The sequence below is a fragment of the Pseudorasbora parva genome, chromosome 24, assembly GCF_024679245.1.
Source record: "Pseudorasbora parva isolate DD20220531a chromosome 24, ASM2467924v1, whole genome shotgun sequence".
NCBI lineage: Eukaryota > Metazoa > Chordata > Actinopteri > Cypriniformes > Gobionidae > Pseudorasbora > Pseudorasbora parva.
In genome coordinates, this window is record NC_090195.1 from 14,822,105 (window position 1) to 14,842,898 (window position 20,794).

Below are 20,794 nucleotides of genomic sequence, written 5' to 3' on the forward strand. Positions count from 1 at the left end.
CTTATTACACACACAGGGACGCGCAGCAGTACAGAAACAATTTTAAATAGTAAAAATAAAAGGATTACAATATAAAAGATTATTATTGTGTACATGAAGAAAAAAATGTCATAATGGATAGTAATTGCATGTATCAGAATTACCCAATCGTGGCAATACACGTGTATTTAAACTGACTCGTCAGGTTGAGGGTGTTTATATTCCGCCATGTAAATAGCGAATCCACAATGGTGCAAGCGCAACTGGCTTATAAAGGGAATGGGAGATGAGACTCTAATTGATTTATTGCATGTTACACCCAAAACACACCCATTAGGGGCATCCCTTTTAGACCATGCCCATTTACCAATAAACTAGCAAAAGTGTATTCGGACACGCCCTAAGTGCACTTGCGCCGTGCGCTTTAGACCAGATAGCGCGCCAGGTGGATAAGCCAGTCATGATTGTAACAGAAGCAGTAGAAGTGAATGTACAGGTTTCCAGATTGATTTGTAGGCGAAATCAAATCAGATCAGGCTGGGTTTACCCAGTCTAACATAGTGTACCTTTAATTTACAAATGAATCATTTTGGTCACACTTTAGTTTAGGGTCCAATTCTCACTATTAACTACTTTTGGCTCAATAAACTCTTAATTACAGCTTATTAATAGTTAGTAAGGTAGTTTAGGTATTGGTAGGATTAAGGAATTGTATAATATGGTTGTGCAGAATAAGTCATTTGTGCTTTATAAGTACTAATAAACAGCCAATATCCTAGAAATATGCATTCTAATAAGTACCGTAACTAGATAATAGTGTGAACTGGACCCTAAACTAAAGTGTTACCATCATTTTGCTAAAATAAATTATTTGTAAAGAAATATTTAATACAAATAATTTATTTTTGGCAACTAGAATATTGTTGAATTACAGTCTGTGGAACTGGGACTGGAGGCATTGTTTTATAGACATTACCTTTTAAAATGAAGTGTTTTAAAATGGCCAATAACGTGCAGCTCTTCTGTAGCCTTCATTTCCTCTGAAAACCATGTTTGTATTTTTTCTTGTTCGGAACAAAATTAGCATTTGTGACACAATTTTCTCTGCTTGTTTATATTTCAGGCTAATGGATCGGCCACTATTAGCAGACGCATATCCAGGAGCAGAAGCAACATGCTGTTCTACAGTGTTCTCACCATCCCCAGCCTGAGCAAAGCAGACAGAGGACTCTACAAATGTCATGTGACAAGTGGTCCATCCAAACGAGACACAAATACCACGGTTATTGTCTATGGTGAGTTTTTGAATCAGTCCCCATGCTGCTGGTTTCAAATTTACTCTGAAACAGTTGCAAGTTTTAGATTTATACTATAAACCATACCAAACTGCTGAAATGTTTTTCCCCCAACTTTTGTGCTTTCTCTCAAATGGATTCAAATTCACTGTTTACAGCTTTCTACCTCTCAGTCATCCACAATGTATATTTCTGATTGTCCTACTTTACTGTCTGTCTGTTCCCAGACCAGCCTTTTATTCGCCTCAAGCACAGAAACGGCCCTGTGGTTCAGGCTTTTGCAGGACAGAAATCTTTCCGTCTCACTCCAAAACTAAGGGCTTTCCCTGCACCTGAAGTCATCTGGTAAAATGTCCTTTGATTGCACTGTCGAGCTGCTAAATAGATGTTTATAAATTTGGAAAAAATCTCACCAACTGAATCTGTTGCTTAGGTTGAAGGATGGGATGGCCGCAGCCGAACGGTGCTCCCGTTACCATGTAGACAGGTTTTCCCTGGTTATTCGGGATGTTGCAGAAGAGGACGCAGGGATCTACACCATTCTTACTAGGAACCAGCAATATGGACTTTTCCAGAACCTCACACTCACATTGGTGGTAAATGGTGAGACTTAACATAAAGAGATCTTTCTTAATGTTATAGGACTGTTTCTTTTCAGATCCATATTCAACAAAACATTTTTGTAACTAGTCTACTACTAACTACTTTGAGCCTAAAGGTGATAATATTTTTGGAAAAAATATAATTCAAATTGATTGAAAATATTCCTATAGTTTTACAATGTGTGAGATTTTTATTTTATTTTATGGAAATGAAGAAAACGTGACCTAACTTCCTTTTCTCTTCTATCAAAATCTGTTCACAGTGAAGCCACAGATTGGAGAGAAGACAGTTTCCTCTCATCAACCCGGGACAGTCCAGCGAGGCAGCAGGCAAGCCCTGCACTGCACCTCTCACGGTGTCCCACCACCCCAAATCCAATGGCTCTGGCATCCGTGCCCCCCAAAAGGCCTGTAAGTTCACCATCCACGCAGTAACACAATTATGGTTGTCCAATTTGAAATAAGGCAGTGATTAATGCACATGGAAATCATATAAATATCAATCAAAATACACAACTTAATTAGTGTGGGCTAAAGCCACTCACATAAAAATTAATTATTTCCATTCTTAGGAAAGGTTATGGTCTCCTGGTCTCTTGTCAGGCCTCTGCAAGCTCTCTAATCCCCCATTTTATTTCACAATATCATGTTTTAAAAAGTGAAAGCATTACAGTGAACTTTCTAAATTTAAAACATTTCCCCAATGACTGACTAATCGGACTCACAGAGGAAAGGGATACAGTGAAGAATACTGGGTCAGGGCCAAAAATTTAGTCACTTTTAATTTAGTATTTGATCCAGATGAAAAAAACACTTGCGAGACAATGTCATTTTGCTAGCTTTGGATTTCCCACACTAGACTTAAGTTAGACATCCTCTCTATCATTGCGTAATGTCCTGAAACCATTTTAAACAGTTCAGTTATTCCACACTGTACCTGGTCACAGTGTGTTTGATGTGTGTTTTTTTTAGAATGAATGCACATATGAGTGGCGACATGTGTCTATATTTACACGCACACACACATGTACTGTGTGTGTGTGTGTGTGTTTTTTTTTGTGAATAGAGACCTGTTTTGTCTAATTCAGCATGTGTTCAGACAGGGTTTCCTCTTAGCCTGCAGAACAGATGCTTGAGAAGGCCTTTCATGTGCGCGTCTCTATTCATTTTTGTGTGGATGCAGACGCTCGTGTGTATGTGTTTGTATTTGTGTGAGTGTGTGCCTGGTACAGTCACAGAACTGAATTTAACTCCCGAGTTGAAAGTGCAGAAAAAAGCACTTCAAAAGAAGCCAGTTCCGTGCTTACAAGCACAATTTGTTCGTTTCTAAATCAAACACTATGATTTAATGAACTTCCTGTACAGAATGCTGGCTGTTTATTATTGTGATTGCTCAGACGCATCCTGTCATGCCTTCTTCAATGTCTGACACACCACATATCCACCGTTCTCATGAGAAAAAATGTACCAAGCGTTACTCAGAGAAGATTATCTCACAGAAACGCCATTCCACATACATTACTGACTTGCTCCCATGTAGACACACACACACACACACACTTTAGATTTTGGTTACACTTTAAGTATCATTGCACCTACATGTCAACTAACTCTCATTAGAGCATTAGTAGGGCATTAGTAGACTGTTTCGCGTGTTGAATAAGTTGACATGCAAAAAAAAGTAGATTGTTTGTTGGGGGACCATCAAGATAAAGTTTTTTCAGATATTAAGCAGAATGTTTACTAATACTCTTAAAAGTTAGTTGACATGTAGGTCTAAATAGAATGTCTAAAGGGGACCATCAAAAGAAAGTGTTACCAAGATTTGCACAAACTCTTTAATATGACACTGCCTTTTCTACTTGCTTCCACTTATTGTACTGCCATCGTGACATGTTAGATTGGTGATATTTTCTTGGCCTATTCTTTGAGTGCTTCCTAAAAGAACTAAAAATGAAATGTCACTGAGAGGAAAAGTCTTGTTGGCTGGAGTAATGCATCAGACTCAGAGTGTGCCAGTTGTCCTTCATGCATTCTTAAAGTGATAGTTCACCAAAAACGGCATATTCTGTTATCATTCGCTCAATTATAATAATAATAATAATAATGATAATAATTAATAATAATAATTCATTACTTTTATATAGCACTTTTCTAGGCTCCTCAACCACCACCAATGGTGGTTATAACATGTTTGTTCCCTATTGGCTTTTATCATTTTGACAAAAACAAGTCATTATGTTGTTATTCACTGATATACAAGTGTTTGTTAATATTTTGAATTAGCTTTTATTTTTATATTTTCTGTTTTCATTTAAAGTAATTTAAATTCGAGTCATTTTGTGTTTGTCATTTTTATAAATGTTTTATTTTGTCTTAATAGCTTAGGTCTTAGTTTATTTAGCTTCAGTTATTTTAGTGCTTAAGCTAAATGTAAATGAGAAATTATGCCTTGGGAACTAGCTGAAATTAAATACATTTTCATTATTTATACGTTTTTATTATATTTCAGTACATATCAGGGTTTTTGTTGTTGTTTGATTTAATGATGATATCCCTATGTAGAGGTTTGGAACAACATTTTTTGATGAACTATCCCTTTAAGAAATGCTTTGCTGTTCTATTTGCGGGCCCACACAGAATCTGCATCCACACATTTCCTCGAAACAAGAACAGTCATTCAGAAAGTTTATTAAAAGTAAATGAATGATGCTTTTGGTTACCAATAAGTGTCTGCTACACTTAATTTAACACATTACTATGTTTGAATCCATTCTGAGGGATGTTATGATAAAATACAGGAAATGGCCAAATCTGGGCTTATCTTAATGATTTAATTTTTTATCATTTGCATACTGATTTTTCTGAGATACTCGTCATTGCATCAAGTAAAGTATATATGCTTAAAAAAAATGAAAGCACTGTGTAAAGCTTGATCATTGAAAGGTATTGTATGTACGTTCTGTTGAGAGGTCTTGACTGGCTGGACCCTGACTCAGGCCCTTATTCTTTATAGCAGCCCGGCGCGGCTGGCCTGACGCTGCGGTGGAGGAGGCCCAAGGAGAGTGGAGTTGTGGGCCGGGCCGGCCTGATAGCGGCTGGATGGGCTTTTGCTCGGCCATGGGAACAGCAGCACTCTTATCTCAGCCAGGCAGGAGGCGCAGACGGGCTTCCTGTGCGAAAAATCAGAGCGCTTTTCCTCTCGTTGTTTGGCTTCCTCCCCGACGCGAGACAGCTTCCCAGCAGCGTGATTGTCCCTCCGTCTTCAAACGTGGCACAGTCCGCTTCCTCAGGAGCTTGATCTATTCTTGAGAGTCCCTGATCCCACACACACACCCTCCGCCCCACTTTACTGATCCCCCACAATCCCCCTCACCTGTCCTGCCACACTCACAAATAACCCTACAACTGCAAGTGCCCTTCCTTATCCAGCCACCCCAGAGACGTGACTAAAAGCAGGCCTTCTCACAAGGATCCAGAACCACTGGGCTCACACGGGACGGAGGGGCTGATATCTCTGCACCCCTGGAACTACGTTCTAATTTATTCCTTTTTTGTTTTGTTTTGTTTTTTGTTGATGTTCAGAGACAGTTTTTTCTGCTCTTTCTCTTTCTGAGCGTGATCCCCATCCATACACTGCCTGGTGCTGCTTTGCTTTTTGTGTTCTTGAGTGGTACTATAAAGGATGTATGAACCAAGCCTCCATCTCCAAAGCCCAGACCATCAGTTATAGTTCTAACATCCACAAAAGCTGTGAGTTCAGATTGTACAAGATGAAAATATCCTGTATCAACTATCTTGACGTGAGCCAAGGAGGGCAGAGAAAACCGAGGCTCGCTATTTGGAATTTTTTTTTTTTTTCTTCAGACTGGATCTGGCCCAGAATGCCTGCTGTGTAGGAGTTCTGATGGGCCAGAAATGAATGACAAAAGCTCTGTGTCATCCTATATGTCAACTTATGTCAAACTCTTCCACTTCACGGTGATGCTGTGTATTACAGTTGCTTTATTTTGGGCTGAAAAAGGATCCTGCCTGTTTTGTATGCAAGTGTGTATGTGTGTGTGTGTTGAGTGAGCGTTTGCGTGATAGTTTCTACTCTACGGGTCTCTCCCAATGTGATTCGCCCCTTTTTATACAGATTGTCTATGAGTAATATATGATTCTAATATTTAATAATTTTATACAACTAACTTACTTATGGTAAATATCAATAATTGCCAAATGTGTAAGAACGCTGATAAAAAATGTATTTTTAATATCTAATGTATGTTTATATCAAATGTATTTGTTTTGCATTAAATTTGCTTGAAATTATTTGTACAATATGGTCTGTTTGGTTCAAAAAACTGCATCAACTCTCACAAATGGCAAAGGTGTAGCTCAAATATTGGGTGATTATAATAAACTGTTTCTTGAATGATGCTTTTTTTAGACAATAAAAGAGAGTAGATTTCATAATGACCCACTGAAGTCAGTTCGTAACGCTGTACGCAGGCACACAGGGTACATGGGTGAAGGTGTGTGAATGCAGAATGAGCGAGGATGTTTGTGGTAAAACAAATGGGTGTTTGAAGTCTCTGTCTCTCTCACTGTGTGTGTGCGTGTCTGTATGAGAGGGCGAGCGACTGTTCCCGGAGAGCCGTGGGAGAGTGGACTGTGTTTGAGAAGTGCTGTTGTCATGATCAGGGTGGGACATACGAGGACAGAACACTCACTGTCTCAGCCAAATAGGAAGAGCAATCAGAAAGAGTCGTCAAAGCGAGGGAGGGGTAACAGGGCGGTGGGCACACAGTCACGGACAAATACCCATCACCACGGTCACCAGAACCTTGCACAAAGATTAGAGAGTTTAAAGAATTGGCATGGATAAGATAAAGGGATAAATGCCTAGAAGTTGGTGTGCAAAGCAGAGAGGAGGTTGGAACTTCGGAAGCATGGCCGGGATGATTTACAGGCAGGAAAGGGAACACATCCAAGCCCCACACACAGCTAATTAAGGAACACTTCAACGAGTGTCACCATATCCTGATACGGATGACACGCACACACACACTGAGAAAAGAAATTCCAAAAGAAATTCCAAAGAAAAAATTCTCAATAAGATGACTAAAGTGAAAAATGAATTCCCAAGAGACCTGTGATAGGAAGTTTCCGGTCTTCCCCTTTTGGGCCACAGCTGCGCCACACATCTGTGTCTTGTGACATCACTGCATCGACACTTGTGAACTGAGAGTGCTGTCGTTCTCTCTTCCTCTTTCTCGTCCTCTGTCTTCCTCTCTCTAAGATGTGAGAAGCCTCCTCCTTCCTCCTGGACTGCAGTCAAAGAGAAGACAGAAGTCACGTCCACCCACAATCCCATCCTGACCATCAGCCACAGACAGGAAGTGTTAGAAGGGAAGAATAAGGTGAGTGTTCTAGTGGGTGGACTGATCATAGGGGACAGACGAAATGAATGCGCAAGAGGGCACACAAGAATTATGTGTTCAACCGAATGTCTCCAGATAACAGCAATCAAGTTCTATTCAGTTCTGGAGGTGGTTAAACAGGTGTCCTTCCTCTCTGATTGCTGGAACAACATTAAAGGATTTATTACAAGAATATACCATCTCCATCCTCCATGTTTCTGAATCAGTGATGGAGCAAGAACAGCAATATAATAATAACAATAACAATACTGTTCAAATAAGATGCTAAATAATGAATAAAATAACGATGAATAATAATTTTCGGTAACACTTTATTATGGGGAACAAATATTCACTAACTACGACTTTTGTCTCCATAAACTCCTAATTTACTGCTTATTAATGGTAGTTTTTGTAGCATTTAAGTTTAGGTAATGGGTAGGATTAAGGGATGTAAGGGAATAAGGTCATGAAGAATACATCATTAATATTTGCTTTATAAGTACTAATAAACAGCCAATATCCTAGTAATATGCATGCTAATAAGCAATGTGTTAATAGTTAATAACTGACCCTTAAAATAAAGTGTTACCTAATTTTCAGTTTGATAAATATTACAACCTTGTATATGAAGCATTGAGGGAACAGAATCCATTCTCCTACCCTCATGGTGAGCGACATCATTGTAATGGCTTATAAGTCGTTGATTCTATACTGTATAACCAATATCAGTTTAACAAATATTAGAACAAGAAACCTGCAGGAACACAATCCAATTGCGAACAACACGGATGTCTGAATCAGTTTCCCACCCTCATCAAGAGATATAATGATATATTCAATTCACATGTATTAGTATATTATATGGTAGCTTTAACATTGCTAATGCTATCCCATTTGGTGATGGATCTTAACCTCCTTGATAAGAAACACGGCTGAACAGAATCTAATTGCTCGCAATCCGGCTGTCTGAATCGTACCCCCATGGAGAGACATGTTAGTTTCATGGGTTAAAGGTAGTTGATTCTACCCCGTTTGGGGATGGATCTTCAGTACCTTGGATAAGAAACGTGAGTGAACAGATTCAGATTCAAATCTGACTGTCTGAATCAGTTCCCCACCCCCATCAAGAGACATGATTATATAGTGGCTTTAAAGTTGTTGGTTTAATCCTGTTTGGGAATGGGTTTTTACAAGTATACACCAGATGTACCAGATATAGTGGTTAAAAAACGGGATGGAGCTCAACTAAAGTAACACTTTACAATACGGGTGCACTATGCATTGATTCATACTTAACTAATGCACAGATAATCATGAGTTAATGGTGAACTAAACCATTTATTAATGGTTACTGCATCAGCAACTAATGAAGATTCTACATGATTAATAGATTAAGTAATCATTCAATTGTTATTAGTTAAATGTCATAATGTATTCATTCCTTAATAACTTAATGTTCCTTAAAATATTGCTTAATTATATTTACTAATAATTTAAATGAAGGTGTTAATTACCACAAGGGGTCAAAGCCATGCATTTCAACTTCCAGTTGTCTGCTTTAATTAATCATTAGCTAATGATTTATAAAGGTATCACTATGTTATGACTACTTGTTGGGGCAAATGACTATTAACTACTTGATTAAGTAATATGTAATTGTGGTTATGAGTTTTGAATTCATTTTGAATTAGTTAATAGTCATGTGCACCAACAAGTAAAGTCATAATATAATAACACCTTTATAAATCATTAGCTGATGATTCATTAAAGCAAACTGGAAGTTGAAATACATGGCTTTGACCTCTTGTGGTAATTAACAGATTAATTTAAATTATTAGTTAGCTAGTGATAATTATGTTAGTATATGAATTAATACATTATGACACATTTAACTAATAACAGTTTTTTAGATTATTACTTAATCTATTAATCATGTAGAATCATTAATAAATGGGTTATTTCACCTATATTCATTAGTTTATATTCATTATATAATGGGTTATATTCATTAGTAATACCTTAACTCATGATTATCTGTGCATTAATTAAGCATGAATTAATGCATATTAGTGCACCTCTTGTTGTATTAAAAACATGGGGGAACAGAATCCAATGGCAAGCAATCCAGCTGTCAGAATCAGTTCCTCACCCCCATCAAGAGACATGATTATATAGTGGTTTTAAAGTTGTTGATTCCATCCCGTTTGGGGATGTTTCCATACCTGTATAAGTTTGATAAATATTACAACCTTGTTGTAAAAGAAACATGGGTGAACCGAATCCGATGGTGAGCCATTCAATTGTCTGAATTCATTCCCCCACCGCCATAGTGAGACATGTTCGTTTCAAGGTTTACAAGTTATTGATTCCATCCTGTTTGCGGATGGATCTTAACCAGTATAATTTTGATAAATACTAGAACCTCCCTGTATTAGAAACATGGGGGTCAGATTCTGCTGATGAGCAAGATTGTCTGAATCCGTACCTCACTCACATCAAGAGACAAAATGATATAGTAGCTTAAAAGTTGGTGATTCCATCCCGTTTGGGGATGGATCTTAACCAGTATCAGTTAAACACATTTTTGAAGCCTCCTCGTATAAGAAACATGAGGGAAAAGCAATGGGGAGTAATCCAGCTGTCGCAATACATTCCCCCACTTATATATGGCTCAATGTTCCTGGATCAACATCACGGGTCATTGCTGGTCCTGAACAACCTTATTAACAGAACATATGGCTAATTATTGATTTTAGGGTTTGTGCTTAGGACTTCAGTTAGGGGCTTGAACGGCATTCTTATCAATCAAGATTAGAGTTTGAGTAGGGATTGTGTTATGGCTTTGATTGTTTGATGAGAATGTAGTTCCTGGACAAACAATGGAAGCCGATGAAGGAAAATATTGAAGGAAATCATATAATGCTTGAATGGTTTTAATCTTTCTAGCCATGTTTGTCTGCATGTTTGCTTGCATGCAACAGTTGTTTTTGTGTTTCCACAGACTGTAGGAGTTCTGACAGTTGGCGAAGCATTGATCTCTGGTATCTATCGCTGTGTTGCATCAAACTTAATGGGCAGAGATGAACTAGACGTCCATTTCTATGTCACAGGTATTACTTTTTATCTAAAAACTATGCAGAACATTTTTTACCAAGTTCTCTATATATTTTTGTTTCATTCTCCGTCTCTCTCTCCTTCCCATTCTTCCACTTATCCCTCCCTCCTCCGTCCCCTTGTTTTCGAGGGTTTGCTTTCAAGCTGTGCTAAATTCAGCCACAGTGGATGTAGCCCATCCTGGCTGTTGTCATAGTGACAGGGTGGAGGAGTGAACAGGAACCTGTGGCTCTTATCATGCTGCCTCCTCGTACGGTGCATTATTTGGAGAACGCTGGTGGTGTTTGGGAAAGATAAACATTATCTTCCATCAGGAAACCCTCGAACGGTTTCCACGGGAAATTTCAAATAGCTAAAGTAAATAGCGCACCTTTACACTAGCGTCTTATTGCTACTTGTACTGACAATGGCTATTCAGCATTGTCATCAAGGGTTACAAAAAATTATTCTTGGTCAACACTCCCTGTTTTTTTGTTTAATGGCCTCAAACAAAACTTGTTGCCAGTTGGTCTGCATGTATTCTGTCTCACTGTATCAAGGATTTATGCACAGGTGATGAAAATTGAATCTTCTTTTGTCCACATCACAGATGTCAAAGGAGGCCTTATTGCATCTTTAGAGGAAGAGCCCAGAGAGGGCGGAGACCTTCGTCTGGTTTGTATAGCCAATAGGCATCTCTTTTCAGACCTGTCATGGTATAGAATAACGAATCAGTCCACAGCATCAGAGAGAGCTTCAGTTCTCGGCAGGGAGCTCACAGAGGGGCGCTTCTCTCACACCCTACGCCTTCTGATGAAGAATGTGACAGCACAGGATTCAGGAACATACCGCTGCTCTGCCACACACCTGCTTACAGGAGAACGTACACACCTAGATACAGAAGTTGAGGTCACAGGTGTGTCTTTAAGAATTATTGTGTTAACACACGCACACACACTCATGTTTGTTTTTGTGTATTGTGGGGACATTCCATAGGTGCAATGGGTTTTAAACTGTACAAACCGTATTTTCTATCCCCCTACACTGCCCCAACCCATAAACCTACCCATCACAGGAAATATTCAGCATTTTTACATTTTCAAAAAAACTCTGTATGATTTATAAGCTTTTTGAAAAGTGGGGAAATGGGGAAATGTCCTCATAAGTCACCCTCTTCTGTAATACCTATGTCATACCCATGTCATTATACACATTTGTGTCCTGAAATGTCACAAAAACAAGCACACACACACACACACACACACACACACACACACACACACACACACACACACACACACACACACACACACACACACGCGCGCGCTCTCATTAAAGGGATAGTTTATCCAAACATGAAAATTCATGAGATATTTTGAAGAAAGTGAAAACGGACAGGAACAGTCAAAAAGAACGAAAAGTACCATAATAGTTGTCTATATGTAATATGTATAATCTCTTTAGCATTGACGCACATACTAATAAAACATTTTTAAAAATGCACAACCAGGTTTGTTAACAGCAAGGGTGCATTAATGCACAGGCTTAAAAGGATAGTTCACCCCAAAAATAGTTTTCGTTCATCTTTGAGGAATAAATGGTTATTTAGGGTTCCATTCATCTTTTTTATTAAATCAGAGAGATTTCTGTCTCTCTATTGAAAGAAATTCAATTACCACTTTGAGCTTCAAAAAAATCATAAAGAGATCATAAAACTAATCCACATGAAATGCGTGAACCTCATTGGTTCTTGCGGAAGTTCAAACGTACTGCGTAACATGAGAATTAATCTCATTGTTTTCGCATGGCAAGCGAACATTTTCTTTTGTGTCCCGAAGATCAACAAAAGTCTTACAGGTTTGGAACGACACGCTAATGAGTAATTAAGGACAGAATTAAAGTTTTTGGGTGAACTAATTTTTTAACTGGTTACAGTTGATAGTTCCCTTACCACATTCAAACAGTATTCAAGACGTTATTGTAAGTTGCTGTACAAACAGGATATTTCAACACTCCGATTCTCAAAGCATTCTCAAAACTGAACTTAGTAAAAACATCAACAACAAAAAATCTATAGAGAGCACTGTTCTTCATAAATAGTGTGGAAAAAAGTTGGAAACTGTATTATTAAAATGTTATGGCAAATAATAGTTTTAAACATCTGCTGAAGAAGTAAGATGCAGAAGATCTTCTCTTAGATACTAACAGTGAGTCATGTAAGGATGTGCTTGCAGACACCCACACGTTTAGAGACAGAGGCCGAAAGAGAAAAAAGAGAGAGGGAGAAAGACGGAGCGAAACAGGGTCCTTGGGAACTGGAGCTTCCTGTAGTACTTCTCTCCAAGGCTGTGTGAAGCACAACCTCTTTGGTGTGGGAATGAGATCTAGTCAGGAGGAAGAGCGCACAATGGCACTTCCCACTATGCCACATTTACAGGCTGATTCACATGGCCAAAGAACAATCAGCCAATCAGCCACTGTCACAGAATGAGGAAAGAGACAATAATCAATTGTGTCCCAGAGGAAAATATCTCAAGCAGAAGTATTATTATTCCCCTTTTTACTAGAGTTTTATGTAATCAAGCTTCATGTGAAGGATCCCTCCTTCCTCAAGGACCCTTGGGGTTTTTGTTGTAAATTAACCTGGAATTATCCTATATTCATCTACATAATTTAATGTTTTATTTGTAAAAACTCTCAACAGCCTAAGCCAATGCAATAGTAAGCATTCTTGGCCGGCTAACCCGGAAATATCAGTTAAGAATGTGTCATTAAGACCAAGAGAGGGACTTTGCTGAATGGCACAACTCCAGTGGCGGTAATTCAAACATTCCCGGCCTTAATCTGCAATGAAAGAAATACAACCCACAGTCTATTCACACTTCTGTAACAATAGCGAACCGCGTCGCCTGTAAATCACTCAGCTGCTTTATAAGGTGGACATGTAAAGCTAAGTGCCTCAGTTGACTGCCGTGACTTCCGTCAGTCTTCCCAGAGGTGTTTTTGATCTTTTTTCAAATTAAACTGATTCAGTGGATGTGGAAAATCATGCGTAATGACCCCTGCCCTGACCCAAGCCTTCTTTGTCTCAAACTGTACAGTACTGCAGGCGCCGGTGCTGCTGCGAAATCTGAGCGACCACAGTGTTAATGTAAGCAGCTCGGTCACTCTCCGCTGCCCCGCTCGGGGAATTCCACACCCCCAGATCACATGGTATAAGGAGCGACGGAAACTCCAGCAGGTGTCTGGTGAGACCAGAGAGTGTACTTTTTTAGTAGGCCTACTTATTTTAAGAATCCTGTAAATGAATATATACGTTTCTTTATTGACAGGAATTATGCTGTTTCCAGAGGAAGGGACTCTACATATCGACCGAATCACAGTTGAAGATCAGGGACTTTATACCTGTGAGGCCACCAATGAGAGGGGGTCTGTGGGGAGCTCCGCCCACATTTGGGTTCAAAGTAAGCTACTGCTTAGACAGGAGGAAATTCACTCTTTTTAATGTGTAGTTTTGTTTAAAACCTTTTTTATTGTAGTTCTAAAACACAGAACTTTGCATTTTTGATCTAAGGATTTTAGGTTTGTTCTAAAAAATAAAAGTACACAGCCAGATTACACTTTATTTTAAGGTGACGTAGTTAAATTGTACTTACTCATATAAGTACTGAGTAATATTAATTGACTGCATACACTTACTATAGAGATACGGTTAGGGGTTGGGGTTACATTTTATTTGGTCACACTTATTTTAATGTATCATTGTTACAGTGTAATTATATATTTAGTATTATTAATTAACAACATGTACAGGGTTAACAACATTTTATAGGGTTAGGGATTAGGGTTTGGTTATGTTATGGTAAACTGCATGTGAATATACATCATTTACTGTTATTGCTATGGTAAGTAAATGTAACAAGGACATTGTAAAGAGGGTTACACTTTATTTTAAGGTGTTTGTGTTACAGTGTAAATATGCATTTAAGTACTGAGAAATATTAATGTACTTACTATAGAGTTTGGTTTAGGGTTAGTTTGGGTTATTTAGGGTTGGGATTGGGATTTGGTTTAGGGTAAATTGGGTTATTTAGGGTTAGGACTGGGATTTGGTTTAAGGTTAGTTGGGTTATTTAGGGTTGGGATTTGGTTTAGGGTATATTGGGTTATTTAGGGTTAGGACTGAGATTTGGTTTAAGGTTAGTTTGGGTTATTTAGGGTTAGGACTGAGATTTGGTTTGAGGTTAGTTTGGGTTATTTAGGGTTAGGATTGGGATTTGATTTAGGGTTAGTTATGCATAATTTACTGTTATTACTGCAGTAACTATATGTAACGTGTAACAAGGGCACTGTAAAATAAAGTGTTACCATAAAGGGTTACCGGGTTTAGTTCACGGTAAGTTACTTGTAATTATTCCTTATATACTGTGATTTGCCATAGAAAGTACATAATTACCTGTAACTATGTCACCTTAAACTAACGTGTTACCCACAGTCATATCTCAAACTAATTTTGAAGCCACTGTGTTAAAAATGTAAGTTGTTAACATGATTTAAATATTTAGCAGCTTGTAAGTAATTAAAATTACTCTATATTATATTATTATATATTATCCATCTTTTATCCATCAAAGAATCTTAAAGAAAAAGTGTCACATTTTTACAGAAACGGTTTTTGACACTTTAAACATAAGTAAATGTTTCTTGACACTAAACCAGCATATTAGAATGATTTCTAAAGGATCATGTGACACTGAAGACTGGAGAAAGGATGCTAAAATGTCAGTTTTTAAATAGTAATAATATTTCAAATTTACACCTTTTTACTGTATTTTTAAACAGAAATAAACGCAGCCTTGTTGAGCACGAGACTATTCGCTGTTTCTTTCTCTCCCATCTTTTTTTTCTCACACTCCCTATTTACTCTTGTCGGATGCTTCTAAACTCGGTGCTGAGAGGAGACGTTCATGCTGTTCTCTTCCGATAGGTCAGGAAGGAAACTGTCTCCCATTTTCATTTCCCACAGATGGCCTTGGCTTTTCAGCCCTTAAACTGTTTACCTATTTCTATATAGGTTCATTTGTTTAGCTGTTTCTATAGAGGCTAATGCATTACTCATGACCTATAGGGAGTTGTCATGCTCATGGGGACGAATCTGATCCAGGTCATGTCCCAGTCTTCACCCCTCTCTTTTTTCTCTTTGAACGCATTCGGTGATAACTTATTTATGCATCCTATAGGCTCATCTGAATCCCTTTCTCTGGAGATCCCGACTTTAGCATGTACATGCGTTGTGGCCACTCTCTTCTGGCTGCTTCTCACACTGCTGATTCGGAAACTCAAACAGGTGAGAGTCGGTCAAACCATGTGAAGGCCAAAAAATTACGTATATTACTGACCCATGTAATGTATGTCTGTATTATGTGGGTCATTCTCAGCCAAACTCCATTGATGGCAAAGTAGAGTACCTGCCAATCATCCTGCACCCAGGGGAGGAGCCTCTGCTTGAGCACTGTGATAGGTTACACTATGACCCCGCCCAATGGGAGTTCCCACGTGACCGCCTTAAACTGGGTAAATTGTGTGTGTGCTTTATAAGTTGTATTCAATGCTATTATGCAATATACTGATATGTGTCGTATTGTCCCGTTCTCCAGAAAATCCACTGGGGCGAGGGGCATTCGGCCAAGTAATGCAAGCTTCAGCTTTTGGCATTTGCAATTCAGCCAGCTGCACCACAGTGGCCGTCAAAATGCTTAAAGGTATACTCTCAAGGCCCGTTCAAATCAAGAATGAAAACTATAATGCTAACTGCTAACCAGGGACAATATCCTTCTTTTTATTCCAAGTGCGTGCTTGTCTGTCATTTTGAATGCTCAAACTCGTTACAGCAGGATGGATTCTGTATGGCTGTCAATGTTTTATCGTTCATCAACTGGATAAAAGTGGTCTGAAAGTGATAGATAGTCCAACGATATTGTTTATCTGTGCCATTATCATTATAGCTGTGATATTAACTCTGTTATTCTTTAAAGGGGTGGTTGCATGCGCTTTCACTTTGTTAACTTTACTTAGTGTGTAATGTTGCTGCTTGAGCATAAACAGTATCTGCAAAGTTACAGCGCTGAAAGTTCAATGCAAACAGAGATATTGTCTTTTAAAGTTACGGCAGTTTATTGGCTACAAAACGGCCGGTTTGGACTACAACAAGCTTCTTCCCGGGTTGGTGACATCATAAACCCTTGCTAGTCACCGCAGATGTGACTTCTGCCCGTAATGGTAAGGAGCGTGGCGTTTCCAGACAACCTGTGCTTGGCACTTCAGCCAATAAAAATACAGGAAACTACATTTGACCATCTAACCTAAGAGCATTGCGTTTTTCGGAGGGATGGGCTTCATAGAAGCAGGAAGCAAACGAGCCGTTCAAAGGACAGTGGAGACAGCGGTGTGGAATAAAGATAAAATATAAGAAAGATACAGCTTTTTTAAAAAAGTATTAAGGCATGTTATACTGCGCCCCATTAACACAACCAAGCCTAGAAAAAAACACGGAACCACCCCTTTAATATTGAGAACAATATTGTATCTTTATTGTTATCTTTATAGTTATTGTCCTTGGTGTGAAAACAGAGGTTATTCAACCCTGCTCCTAAGAGCTCACTGTCCTGCAAAGTTTATTTCCAATCGCCTTCAGCACCCCTGCCTGTGTATTTTTAAGCGATTCTGAAGACATTGATAGATTTAGGTGTGTTTGAATAGGGTTGGAATTAAAATCTGCAGGACAGCGAGTCCCCGGGCTTCTGATGTAAGGTATTTAGTGAGGATTCATCAGGAGTTATGACTGTGATGTCCCTGCAGATGGAGCTACGCCCAGTGAACACAAGGCTCTGATGACAGAACTGAAGATCCTCAATCATATTGGCCATCACCTCAATGTGGTCAATCTTCTTGGTGCATGCACCAAACCAGGAGGTGTGTGTGTTACCATTTCTCTGTAAACAAAAACCCTCAAAGTTTGGTTTTGCTTGATGCCAGTAAAGACATTTATAATGTTACAAAATATTACTATTTCAAATAAATACTGTTCTTTTGAAATTTCTTTACAGAGATTAATGAAAAAATTATAACATAAGAAATGTTTCTTGAGCAGCAAATCAGCAATATGCTGTATAGCAACATGCTAATATAGAATGATTTCTGAAGGATCATGTGACACTGAAGACTGATGCTGAAATTGTTTCAGACATCACAAATAATACGTTACATTTCGCAGTATTACTGTTTTACTGTATTTTTAATCTAATAAATTCAGCCTTGCTGAGCAACAGATACATATTTCAGAAACATAAAAAATAGAAAAAATAGTAATTGTAGGCTTCCTACCCCATATACTGTATATATTCACAGTGCAGAGATGAAATAATGTTTTATGTATTAATTTTGTCTTCTTGGTGTTTTTAGGGCCTCTGATGGTCATAGTTGAATACTGCAAGTTTGGCAACCTGTCTGCATACCTTAAGAGCAAACGAGAAGTGTTTCTGTTAAATAGGGTTAGTTTATCTATCTATCTATCTATCTATCTATCTATCTATCTATCTATCTATCTATCTATCTATCTATCTATCTATCTATCTATCTATCTATCTGTCTGTCTGTCTGTCTGTCTGTCTGTCTGTCTGTCTGTCTGTCTGTCTGTCTGTCTGTCTGTCTGTCTGTCTGTCTGTCTGTCTGTCTGTCTGTCTGTTACTCAGAAGATATTATAGAATTTTAACCTGTTTTAAACCTGTTTGTGACATATATATATATATATATATATATATATATATATATATATATATATATATATATATATATATATATATATATATATATATATATATATATATATATATATATATATATATATATATATATATGTCTGTTGTCATGTTTATAGTCTTCTCTCGTTTCCCTCTAAAAAGAACAGACCAGTGTGTACCAAGACAACAGAGGCATACTTCCCTGCTTACCTCCTTGAATGGCCTTTACAGAAGCTTCATACAAAGAGCAGTGTGTTTATGCAAAAGTCATAGTGATGATCAAATATCAGAGGACCTAGTGATAAAATATATAATACATGCAGACCTTGTATTTGACTCATAATGACACTCTTTAGTTGGGGGAACACACATTCACTATTACCTATGACTTTTGCCTCAATAAACTCCTAATTTACTGCTTACTAAAAATTGGTAAAGTAGTTGTTATAGTTAAGTTTAGGTATGGGGTAGGATTAAATGATGCAGAATATTGTCATGCAGAATAAGGCATTAATATGTGCTTTATAAAAAACTGCCAATATGTGAGTAATAGGCAAGCTAATAAGCAACTAATTAATAGTGGGAATTGGCCCTCAAACTTAACGGGTTAGTTCACCCATAAATTAAATTTGTGTCATTAATTACTCAACCTCATGTCTTTCCAAACCCGTAAGACCTTTGTTTACTTCGGAACACAAATGAAGAGATTCCGAGTTCTGCGGCAGAACGGCTGTGCAGCATTGGCTAGCTCCTGTGTCTGCATCACACACATGCGTTCAACCAATGGTAATCCGGCTTTCTGATTTCGAAAGCGATGCACTGTATTTACTACATGCACTTACATTTGTTTTTTTGCACATAAAAAGTATTCTGGTCGCTTAAGGTTAACTTAAGGTTAAACCACTGAGTCACATGGACTATTTTAATGATGTCTTTACTACTTTTTCGGACCTTGAGTGTTGTGCTGTAATGCAATTGCTGTTTATGGAGAGGTTAGAGAGCGCTTAGATTTTAACAGAAAATGAACAAAGATGAACAAAGGTCTTACGGGTTTGGAACGACATTTAATGACACAATTTTCATTTTTGGGTGAACTAGCCCTTCAAGCATATTATTCTGTGTGACCTAGCTGAATGGCTCCTCATTTCTTGTGTCGTGTGTGTCTGACTCAGGTGAACAGAGAAGAGGAGGGACGCATGAAGGAGGGATGCAAAGGACGGCTGGCCAGTGTGTCCAGCAGCCAGAGCAATGCCAGTTCAGGGTTTAGTGAGGAGAGAGCAGAGATCTCAGAGGAAGATAGTGGTGAGGTTACATCACGCATGATGCAAAACAAATTTGTATACCAAGTTAGCAACTACATTTAATTCTGACTGTCATCATTAAATAGTGTATATCGTTCAAAAATTGTTGGGGTCAGTAGATTTGTTTTTTTTAAGAAATATTTTTTTTATTCAGCAAGGATGCAAAAGTTTTTTTCTTTTAATAGACACTAATTATGCAGAAAATTCAGCTCGACCATAATTTTAAAATATAATAAAATAGACAACAGTTACTTCAAATTGGAATAATATTTTTCAATATTACTATTTTAAGCGTATTTTTAATCAAATAAATGAAGTCTTGGTGAGCATACGTATGGAAGACTAAAGTTTTATTGTTTGTCTTGTCTAGCGTCTCTTCCTGAATCCATCAATCCTCTGCAGCTTGAAGACCTGATTTCTTACAGCTTTCAGGTAGCCAGAGGTATGGAGTTTCTCGCCTCTCGCAAGGTAAAGTTTCTTCCTGTTTGCATGAGTGTTTATGAGCGTGAATATGAAGGTGGTTGAATCGCTAAGGTTTTTTTTAATGTTTTTAGTGCATTCATCGTGACCTTGCTGCCAGAAACATCCTGTTGTCTAACAACAATGTGGTGAAGATCTGCGATTTTGGCTTGGCTCGAGACGTATACAAAGACCCAGACTATGTGCGCAAAGGAGATGTGAGTGTACCGCCATTGATAAATCAAAATGGTCAAAAACATAAAGTAAGAGGTTAAAATATGTGTTTTGCCATAAAGGCACGGTTACCACTGAAGTGGATGGCCCCTGAATCGATCTTCGACAAAGTCTTCACCACTCAGAGTGACGTGTGGTCATATGGAGTTCTGCTCTGGGAGATCTTCTCACTTGGTAACGTCAACACTGTTTCCATTCATCAGTCACGTCACCATACAGCACGTCACCGTGGATTTTTTTCATAGCACAACCTTTGAAAAATGGCACAATAGAACAATTGACCTTTGTCTCTCCAGTAGGTCAATGAGGTCTTAGCAAGAGAATGAAAGTGAGGAAAACTTGTTTGGAAACATGAAAGTGAAACTTTTAAACAGTTGTTAAAGTCACCATGAAATCAGAGTTATTACCCTTAAAGGTCCCGTTCTTTGCGTGTTTTCGAAGCTTTGATTATGTTTACAGTGTGCAATATAACATGATTTCATGTTTCACGTGTAAAAAAACAGTATTTTTCACATAATTTACTTATCTGTACAGCGCTGTTTTCTCTGTCCTAAAAACGGCCTGATTTTCTTGTTCTATGAAGTCCCTCCTTCAGAAATACGTAACGAGTTCTGATTGGGCCAG

General features: G+C 38.2%; 1 protein-coding gene across 4 annotated transcripts in view; it reads left to right on the plus strand.

Moving 5' to 3' along the window:
- flt1 (fms related receptor tyrosine kinase 1) overlaps positions 1 to 20,794 on the plus strand; it is a 38,488-nt gene that overhangs the window by 12,573 nt on the left and 5,121 nt on the right. Inside the window, exons 7-24 of one of the 4 annotated variants that reach the window (XM_067434410.1) lie at positions 1,103 to 1,274; positions 1,502 to 1,619; positions 1,708 to 1,877; positions 2,140 to 2,287; positions 7,161 to 7,281; positions 10,286 to 10,394; positions 10,988 to 11,293; positions 13,479 to 13,625; positions 13,710 to 13,841; positions 15,618 to 15,724; positions 15,816 to 15,951; positions 16,035 to 16,139; positions 17,236 to 17,349; positions 17,839 to 17,927; positions 19,349 to 19,478; positions 19,848 to 19,945; positions 20,032 to 20,154; positions 20,233 to 20,344. In XM_067434410.1, coding sequence (XP_067290511.1) covers positions 1,103 to 1,274; positions 1,502 to 1,619; positions 1,708 to 1,877; positions 2,140 to 2,287; positions 7,161 to 7,281; positions 10,286 to 10,394; positions 10,988 to 11,293; positions 13,479 to 13,625; positions 13,710 to 13,841; positions 15,618 to 15,724; positions 15,816 to 15,951; positions 16,035 to 16,139; positions 17,236 to 17,349; positions 17,839 to 17,927; positions 19,349 to 19,478; positions 19,848 to 19,945; positions 20,032 to 20,154; positions 20,233 to 20,344 — 2,437 coding nt within the window. Of the gene's footprint in view, positions 1 to 1,102; positions 1,275 to 1,501; positions 1,620 to 1,707; positions 1,878 to 2,139; positions 2,288 to 4,848; positions 6,191 to 7,160; positions 7,282 to 10,285; positions 10,395 to 10,987; positions 11,294 to 13,478; positions 13,626 to 13,709; positions 13,842 to 15,617; positions 15,725 to 15,815; positions 15,952 to 16,034; positions 16,140 to 17,235; positions 17,350 to 17,838; positions 17,928 to 19,348; positions 19,479 to 19,847; positions 19,946 to 20,031; positions 20,155 to 20,232; positions 20,345 to 20,794 lie in introns of those variants that run through there. The other 3 variants (XM_067434413.1, XM_067434412.1, XM_067434411.1) reach the window with 3 other exon arrangements.